At 39.2% G+C, this 9927-nt stretch overlaps 1 protein-coding gene across 1 annotated transcript in view; it reads right to left on the reverse strand.

Annotated features, from left to right (window-relative positions):
* The window catches only part of NOL11 (nucleolar protein 11), a gene marked incomplete at its 5' end in the record, with an annotated part of 10341 nt that extends 934 nt beyond the window's left edge, over positions 1 to 9407 (reverse strand). Inside the window, 15 exons of the mRNA XM_010145236.1 lie at positions 7 to 60; positions 665 to 743; positions 1222 to 1443; positions 2340 to 2465; positions 2737 to 2921; positions 3726 to 3803; positions 4075 to 4178; positions 4828 to 4951; positions 5678 to 5754; positions 6187 to 6384; positions 6709 to 6847; positions 7386 to 7443; positions 7688 to 7833; positions 8375 to 8431; positions 9285 to 9407. Coding sequence (XP_010143538.1) covers positions 7 to 60; positions 665 to 743; positions 1222 to 1443; positions 2340 to 2465; positions 2737 to 2921; positions 3726 to 3803; positions 4075 to 4178; positions 4828 to 4951; positions 5678 to 5754; positions 6187 to 6384; positions 6709 to 6847; positions 7386 to 7443; positions 7688 to 7833; positions 8375 to 8431; positions 9285 to 9407 — 1770 coding nt within the window. The remainder of the gene's footprint in view (positions 1 to 6; positions 61 to 664; positions 744 to 1221; positions 1444 to 2339; positions 2466 to 2736; positions 2922 to 3725; positions 3804 to 4074; positions 4179 to 4827; positions 4952 to 5677; positions 5755 to 6186; positions 6385 to 6708; positions 6848 to 7385; positions 7444 to 7687; positions 7834 to 8374; positions 8432 to 9284) is intronic.
* Between the last annotated feature and the right edge of the window lie 520 nt (positions 9408 to 9927).

Below are 9927 nucleotides of genomic sequence, written 5' to 3' on the forward strand. Positions count from 1 at the left end.
AGCGGTATTAATTTTTTCACTGCATTTCACATACAGGTAGTATAAATACCTGAGAAAGAGCTAAAAGTAGAAAAGTCAGAATATTTTTAAAGGACAAACACTTAACAGAATGAGGAGTTTTGTCCTGCACACATGAATACTCATAAGGTGGCTTTCTTTTTAAAGCAATACAGATACCTGTACACATCCATTCTCCATGTTTGAAAATTCTCTGTGATATCCAGGGTGAAGTTACACTCGGGGGTAAACCCACTGATTGTGTCAGTGCAATTTAATTCAGACACAAACTTTTCTAGGAATTTTGCTAAAAACTGTATCAACATTAACAATTTTTTAACAATAACAATTGGCTTTCAGGAGCCAACAATAAACCACTAATGATCAAAATGAGGTCAACATCATCTTGTGCTGAGCACAAGTCAAAGATTCCTTTCTCTCGCCAAAAGAAAAAAAAGAAATCTAGGAGATGGGTCGTACTACGATCAGCTTTGTTCCTGACATGGGTTGACATGAAATCTTACAAGGCATCTGTAATTTTCATGCATGAGCTTGCGATTCAGACACCAGTAAGAGCAGCAAGTTTCTGATATACAATTGAAAAACCTCTTTTCCCTTTCCCTCCCCTCAAAGCAATAAGGGGTTTTGAACTTTTTAATACACTTACAACAGCTTGCTGAGCTGGAAGGTTTTTCAGATGAGGCAAAAGAAAGGTTTCACTGTAAGCTGAATGGAGAATGGCATTTCTGTGCAGTACTATTAAGGAAACAAAATTGCAGGAAGAAGTACCAGTTTCTACAGGGTAAAGTGAATTCTAACTAAAATACTCCTCTAGGTCCTATTTCAGCTTTTTGAATCTCCCTTATTCCTATCATGAAATATATACAGCAACTGAAGCATCACAACACAGCTTGAACAGTTCTGTTCACTGCAAGCAGGTAACTGGTTAGTGTGTTTCAACAGGCAAACAGCAAAGTCATTGATGCGATTTCCTCTGGAACAGACAAAGTTCTACTATGCTTCTGCCATAATAAAAGTTAATTGCAATTTTCTATCTATATTCTAAATTTTCCTACTGAGTAGGAACTTCCCTTTATCAGAACTTCTCTTACCAGAACTTCTCAGAAATTTTCAACAATAACAGAAGATAAGCCTTTTAGTAATACTGAACATTCACACCCCATGTAACGAACCACCTGTCCTTCATCAAAACACAGAGGATACAACAACGCTGCCTTCTGTGGTCCAACAGGGCAGAGTTCACCATCCGTTGAAGGGTGGTTTTCCTTTGTGATTTTGCTATCCCAGATGTCTTGCTCCAGCTCCGCATTGAAACCATTTTCTACAATTTCAGTCTTAACTTCTTTATTGTTCAATTCAACATCAATGTAAGAGATGACAGACTCTAGATTCACATCTATTCTTTGAAGATAAGCTTCACTAATGCTGTAGAAGAAAATTTCAGACCTTTAATACTTTCAATTATTAGCGTTAAAATCAGCAGTGCCAGCAACACAACAGTAGTACACACGGTGAACTCTTTGAGGCTCACTGTAAAAGTAAAAACATATACTAAGATATGGTCTTGCAGAATGAATAATGGCCATGAGAGAACAGTTAATATTTCGTAATTATTAACCTTGCACAATACACATACTGCTCGTTTATTCCAAAAGTGATAATTATTGTATTATTAGACATTCCATCACAGGCCAGTTTGAAGGTTATACCCCACCTGAGACTGCTGCTGTATTCTGACTTCAGCGCGACTGCTTCAACCCATAAGACAGTTAGGATTTTCCCAATATTTAGTAATAAAGTATTTGACAATTCAATTAAATTAACAAGCTCTGATATTTCTAACTTAAAAAGAATCCTTTTTGCTCTGGAAGGAGGAGTTACACTAGCTTTTTCTTTTGGTTACAGTGCCTAGCTAAAACATCATCCTTGGAAGGATATGAAAGCCATTTTTGTCATGAACTTACAAGAGCTGATCTCTTTTTGTGGGCTTCGTACCCCAGGTAAGTTCCCAGGTAAGTCTGTGGCACAGCAAACAGACAGCTGCAGAAGGATGCGAATGCCATTCATGCCAGCAGTGTTACCAAAAGGCACGTTCATTTAATTGCCATTTACATTGCTTTTAGCATCAAAATCTGCAACAGATATCTTGTAAAAAGTTTGTCAGTCTGCAAGACTGCAACATACGCTGTACTCAGAATTAGGAATTTAATGAGCAGTATTAATTATTCCTCTCTAAAATTAAAGCCATTCTTGGTAACATACAGCTTTTTATCATGGGGCTTGGTGTGGTGAAGAAGAAAAGAAGAGTAATTCCAACTTACCTTAAAAATACTTTCAAGCAAGCGTAAGTAATTTCTTCAGGAATATCTGGAAACCGTTGTAAGCAGGTTTGTAAGAGATGCACATCTTTCTTCTCCAAAGCTACAGCCATTAAATCTGGACATAAACTGTAGGAATACAAAAAGAACAGGCGGCATCGTTCACACCCGCTGAAAACTGCATTGACAACCAATGCAGAAGCATTAATCTCATTTTACATAAACACCCGCGTGGAAGTGTCAGCTTCATCAGAAAATAAGCATAAGCATCTTTGATGGTAAATTCTGATAATTCAAAAGTGCTTTATAAAGAACTGGATTTCTACTTCATTATTTTGCTTTGTTTACTATTATTTTTAAAGACTATTCCTTACAATTAAAAAAAGTGCAGAATCGTCACCTGTAAGACAAGTCTCGGGTTTGGACTATCTGTAGCAGGAAGTTTCGAGGGTAGTACTTTGGATTTGCTTTACATCTGTTTATAAGAGCAGTTACTACACTTCCAATAGTGGCTTGGAAATCTGGCGTCTGGGCTTTTGACATCAATTGTCTCAATTCATCTTCAAATGCAGCTGTAGAAGCGTCCTGAAAATGACAAACACTGTGCAGCTGAGAAGTACAAGGCACAGGTATGAGAACTGTGCTGTGACTGACTGGACCAAGACGAATCAGACTTATTCTGGAGTTAAAGCTGAAAAAATTTATAAAAAACCCCTCACCACTCGGTGTTTTGGTGATGTCTCTCAAGCGTGAAAGAGCCAAATGAGGGTGATGGCTCCCTTTGAGCTCAGGAAGCAGTGTCTTTCCACAGCTGCTCAGGGATTATTCGCCTGTTATCACAGTCACATCACCAAGGTGTCCAGCCACAGCTGAACTGCAGGTGCGATCTCACAGGAAGGGACGCAATTTGAAGTGTCACATCACTTACAAGTAAGGTTTAGAAAGGACATAAACACTTATTGCTGTATTTGCAGGGGAATTCCTATGACTTTCTGGAGCCGAGATGTCTTTAACAAAATTTTAATTTTGTCATAAGAATCTAAAAAAGATTAAAAAATCCAGAGTTCAGGTAAAATATCCTCCTACCTTATTCCCTGTAAGATTTTCATTAAAAATGAACAAATTTGTGTAAATTTTCAGAACTCAGATAGCTATTAGAAGCCCTGTATTGTATGGTTCTAGAACACACTCATACGACAAAACTCCAATTTCATTGTGTCCAAACACTATTCCAGCACAGTAATAACAATGATATCCTCCAACACACCTGTTTAAGGCAGATTTGTCTACTTGATATGTGCAAGAGGAAAAAGATAACAGCTTAACAGACAACTAGAATATTCTGAGAGTGTCTAGAACACTATGTTATAGGATGTTTGGTTTACTTACTTTTAGATTCAGTAAGAGCTGCCCAACGGGTAAGGTATTTGACCGTACTTTAGCAGCAGTGTTCTTTTTTGATCTTAACTATAAAGAAAACAAAAAGTCATTATTTAGCTCCAAAGAGATGGTATATATTTAAGGATTTCCATCAGGGTAACTAGGAACATCATGTGCCACCTGGCTGCACAGATTAAAGGCTGTAACTAAGTAGTCCAAGCCCAGAAACAATGTTAGAATCCACAAGTGACAAATACAAAGTGAAATTCCCTTCTGCTGCAACACCTAAAAGTAGCAGCACAGGGAAGAGACAAGAGAAACAAAACCAAACCCTCCCATGCTACTAATGCTAACTCACCGTCATTTTGGACTCTGATTTTAGAGGTACAGGCTGCTGTGACTGAAAGGAGACCACCAGCTCTTCATCTCCAAGGGTATTCCAGTTTACAAATGAAGCCACATCTGTGAACACACAAATGGAGCTATTTGAAGGTAACACTTAAAGCACATTTATTACAGTATGAACACTACATCAACTTCTTATACTAACAGGTATTTTCGAAAGCATAATCCAAGTCACTTTACGCCAAGGAATTCTCCAGTTTTCTCTCAGCAGCTGGTAATTTCATGACCCTTTTTGCACACCATTTTTCGGTTTAGCTTCTGGGAGGAAGGGCATTGTGACGGTTACTTTCAACAACATTTTACCAGTGCAATGCTAAACTGAAGACACTCTGGCAGCACAATTTCAAACCAAAGTTTACAAACTACACTGTACATTGCCCATGTCATCACAAACTCTTTGAAAATAATTCTTAGGAGACAGCACTGTGTTTGGTTTTCAGTATTCACAGCTAGCCTCCCAGTACGGTCAGTAATTCCAGTACCTGAACGACAACCCAGGTTAAGTGAAGCCACAATGAATTCAGGCATTTGTGTGGTTCAGTGTTCTCAGCAACAGGACATTTAACAGCTAGGATCAGAATACAGTGTTAGGTTACTTCAAGCTGTTTAACTTGATTTCATAGGACTGTATTAAAATAATTTTTATACAATTTCAGAAGTTTTCCTTTTACAAAACTCTTCTAACTGTAATTATTAAAATGCTTACCAGGGGTTTGACTGCTCTTGAGCTTTCCCACAGCAGCTGCCAAGGAAGACGTTTCACACTTGTACATAATCACTGTTAGCACTTTCCCATGGGTAAAAAAAAACTTTTCCTCATAACACCACAACTACAAAATATTAAAACATATCATTAATGAGGAGATGTGCAGAGAAGCGTGTTCCTCCACAAGCAGATGCACAATTCAACTAAATATCAGTGATTGGATTATTTTACATTATTTTCAGTCGGTTTAACAGTCATTAGCAGAGCTTCATTAACTGTTGGTTGCAAATACAGAAATAAGCAGCATTCTGTTGAGTGTTTTCCAGGGATGTCATAAAGTACAGCGGCTGCCCTGAGACATTAAGTCCACTGGATAATTTTAACTTCCCTTTTGTGCAATTTTAAGACAAAATCAGGCAGCTATTCTATTTCACTAGTGCATTTATTACTTAGGTATCAGCTTACTCATTGTTAATTGACACCTGAACATCTTGAAAAGCTATCTAAGAAGATGCAGAGATCATTTAGAACAACAATTGCAAATTGTCTGAACAGAACAGATACTGGCTCAGTTTTCTGTTTAATGAACTGTTTCATTCTCACCAAATAATCCAGAGCATCAGCTGTGAGAAGGTACTGAAGTATCAAAGAAATTGCCATAGACCTTCATTCTCCCACAAAATATTCAGACAAAAGCTGCTCATCAGCTGCTCAACATTAATTCTGTTTTAGAAGTTGACATTCACTGCTCTCCCAGGCAGAAGCAGAACTCTGAACCCTGCCAGTCTCTTCACTACTATCATGCCAAATGCACAAAGCGCATGGACCACAAATTAAAGCTGGAGCTAACCTGTCCACTGGTTCCCAGGGGCAGCGCCTTTGAAGTTTGCAGTGTCTGAAATTTCGTGTTCCATATTGTCAGGCACTCTAGGGAAAATAAGAGGTGGATGTTACAAATCCCCAAAGCAACATAACTGGTACATTTTCCTGTGCTACTTTCACTAAAAACACTTCAGGAAACAGAAATAACTTTCTGTTTCAAAATAGCTCAGTTAATAAAGTATTCAACATCAGGAATTCAGTCACTCTCTTCCCCCACGAGTCCTCTTGCTGCATCTTCTCAACTGTTCCACAAACAGGGTGAAAGCAAATACTGAAACACAACAGCGAGCACAGCCCTGCAAACCGCTAAGTGGTTTACTGGTAAAGGTCATCTTTTGCCTAGGGCTCTGAAGGGCACAGCTCAACTACACACTAGTTTCAAGAGCTAAGTAACATTTTCTGCATTATTTCCCGCTCAGTGCTCTGCCTAAGGAAATTTTAGACCTCACGACATTTTAATCTGATTTTTCAAGTTACCTTTGGATTCTTCACCAGATGCCGTTAAACTTCCTAATACTGCGATGTGGTCTTTATCAAGAACCACGAAAGAAGTTCCTTTCAGAACACTTCCAGACACCGAAAGTTTTAGTAGTAGTGACTTGGACAAAATTTGCTCTTCCTCTTCGGTGTTGTGCTGCAGAGGTATCATAACCTTGTACACAGAGTCATTGGAATCTGTCAAAGAAAAGTGATGATGCTTTCACCATCTTTATTATTGCGGAAAAACTATTTAATATGGCAAGAAGACAAGCAAAGAGAACAAAAGGCAGTGAGTGCAGAAAGGAAAAAAAACAAGATATTTAAAGGACACAGTGTGATACAAAGCAGCAAAATAAAAGTACAGCTCCCACAAGACCTGCAAGGCATGAGTCACAACATTGTGTGGCAGTCAGCCTTTGCAGCCATTAAATTATCACTAATTCATAAACATAAACATTTTATGTGCTTCCACACAATCCTTTGCTTTATTATCGCACCCCATTAGAAATTATAACTTACACAAACACAGAAGTGTGATTATTTGATTTTTTAGATACGCGGTGAAACTCAGTGGCTTAGACAATTCTTGTTGTTCAAGCTTATATTTGTGTAGACTATTCACCTTAGGACTCTGTACATAGACAAAAAAATCCCCATCCTAAAACAAAAGAGAAAATAGTTTTCCTTTAATTTACACAAACAAGAGATAACAAAAATTCAGATATTAGTCGCGAATGTTAAGCAAAATTTGTGGACATACAGCTTCATTCAGAAAAGTCTGTAGACTCAAATACATAAAGAAAACTCTAGTTTGATGAAACGAATGGAATTCACAGGAAGAAACATTTAAATAAAGACAGATTCATGTATAATTCTTTTTAAAAACTACCACAAATCCTAGTTAGTAAGTTCTTCCCAATGAGTAAGTATATGAGGGCAGTGGAGAGCTGCACAATTGTCTACTGTATTGGCTCTTAGTTGTTCTCTGCAGTTCTAGGAGCCGGGCTCCTCAGCCCTGAAAGCGGCACACCTGCAATTTCCCTGCTGTATCAGAAACAATATATAGAGAGAATATGGATTATATCAGGATAATGATTTCACTGAAAGTACTTAAAATCCAGTGAAACAGGTGATGGATTTTAGAAAAAGCACTTAGATTTGCTGCTAGGAAAGTTTGAAAAGAGGATTCAACTCACTTTTTCAGTAGCGAAAATTAAGACAGGCTGTTGACCTTCCATAAAAGCTTCACTCCACCTAAAACCAGAAAGCTCTATGAACATCTTCTAAATTCCAGGTCTATACCTAAACTCATATTCCTCAGGCAGCCTCTTATTTTTAGGATATCTGTATAAATAATTTTAAGATTTTAAAAACAATGTGTTGGAAAAACCACACCCACCCCAAGATCTTGGTCTTCAGATTTCTCCCCTACCCTCTCAAGGAAGGGAACAACTTTCCTCCGAGCAAGAAACAAGCTTCATAAAGCCCTGTCACTTACTTGATGACTTCATCTGAGATAATGGTTTCAATTTCTTGTTGTGGGGCTTCTAAAAGGACATCTAAAGTTCGAACAGCTCCTCCTCTGAAAAGTACCACTGGCCCCCCACTGGGCAGCGAATGGATCCTGTATACATCAGCCGAAAGCTGTACGGAAAAAAACAACCTCCATGTTCTTCAGTACATCATTCAGTACTTGAGAACCAAGTGCTTTATCTGCGATTTGTTTAAAGTTCTTTCAGTTATCAAGTAACGGAAGAATGACGAACCTGTTGTAAGCCTACAAGCTGGCAATTTTTGAAATGCTACAAATAATGCAAATCGCTCCCCAGCAAAAAGCCAGGAAAGTGTCCCAGTGAGCATCCCATTTCTGAGTCACATCAGAAAAAACATAATTGAGGGTGAGGAATTCAAACAGCTGTTATACAGCGTAACATGAAGCATTGCTTAACGCACCCACCAGCAGAACAAAAAAATCTGTATTTGAACATAATTCACCAGCTTTAAAGAAAGTCCTCTGAAACTTCAGACTTGGGCTACAAGTCCTTTTAAAAGTAATACTCTGACGATCAAGTCTCTCAGTCCAAGCAATACCTTGCAGTGTTAGTAGTACTATGGAAATCAGCATCTCTTCCCTCCCCCAGGATTCAAAACATAATGTAAAAGTGAACATCTGTAAGAAACTTACTGTTGCTTTAAATACTTTGTCCAAGTTAATATCTTCGTTCTTCCAGATTCTTAAAACCTTTAAGGGAAGCATTGTTTTTTAAGCAGAGTAAACCAGTAACATACAGACTTCTCAGCATGCAAAATACTCGCAACTGCACGTCACTGACACACAGGAGGAAAACACACAGGACGTATTCACAGTAATCACAGAGGAGACTGCCCCCCTGCACGGGAAGAAGCTGAAGCAGAGACACCACAAATACAAACCAAGCTCAGAAATCTTTAACTGGAAAGAAAGGACAGAAAGGGGCAAGGTTAAGGAAAAAGATACAACAGAATTCAAAATGGAAGTAGATCAGTGATGGAGACAGATGACCTGGTCTGGAAGAGAGACCAGGAGAAGAGAGACAAGGAGAACAATGAAAGGGCAGGAAAGATATTTCATCAACAGCAATTAAAAAAAGCCAAAGGTTCAGCATGTGCCGAGCAAACACTACAAGCAGACAAACAGAAAATGTTTAACCGTAAAACATGAGGAGAAAACAAGGGTGCAGCTATGAGCTATTTGAACCATTTCAGTGCAATAATCATGCAGTTCCAAATGTCAACCAGCCTGCAACAGGAGAAATAACTTGTCCTTAGAGAACACACAGGTGAGGCATTCTTCACTGAGAATGCTTCAGTTTTTAAGAGGCCACTGCCTAACTGGTGCTCAGCACAGATGATCTTCAGTCACTAACAAAAGAACATGCTGCATATCCCTGGCCTCTCCAAGGGCAGAGATGACCTGAACTGCAAGAGGGTCTCCAGAGCTCCATGCATTTACATTTAGCCCAAAATCTGGCACTGCCGATTTCCTCCCTATCTACGCTGACTCGGTAGCCTCAGTATATTCTTTTCTTCCTTTAAGAAAAGTCAAAGGATCTCACCTTGTTATCATGAACAGCTATATACTCATGAGTTTCAAAGTTGCATACAACTGGACATGTGAGAATCTGCCCATGTTTAACCGACCAACAACCCAGTGGCTTCTGATCTGAAACCTGGAAGAGTCAGAACAAAGACACTGTAGTTAAAACACAGCATGAAACACTTTGGGGAATTTTTTTTCATGACAGAAAGGAAATGCCACATCTGATTTGAATGGATATATTGAAATATGGCAACTGCTGTACTCAGAACTTGTGCCCCAAAATTTCAGAGTAACATGAAAGAACTCTACATTAATTAGAAATTATTCCTAGACACCAGAACATGCTTCTGCTTTCAAGTGCTGCAAACTAAAATCTTTCATCCTCCAGCCAACAGGAAGGCAGCTGACACAGAACTGACAGCCGGACAAAACACTTGTCACCCCGGCTACTGTAAGGAAACGTCAAGTACTCTGCGGCTTCGGGATGGAAGGATTTCTTGGAATGGGGAACGGAGCGAGGAAATCAGCAAAAGGAGATACATACAAGCAACCGTCTAAGCCGCCACCCGCTGCGCTGGCAGACAGGCCGGGGGACAGGGCAGAACGGAGGAGAGCAGGGCCGGGCAGGGCAGGAGCCCCCGCTCCCGAAGGCGCCCGGG

Source organism: Buceros rhinoceros, unplaced genomic scaffold (genome assembly GCF_000710305.1).
Source record: "Buceros rhinoceros silvestris isolate BGI_N320 unplaced genomic scaffold, ASM71030v1 scaffold46241, whole genome shotgun sequence".
NCBI lineage: Eukaryota > Metazoa > Chordata > Aves > Bucerotiformes > Bucerotidae > Buceros > Buceros rhinoceros.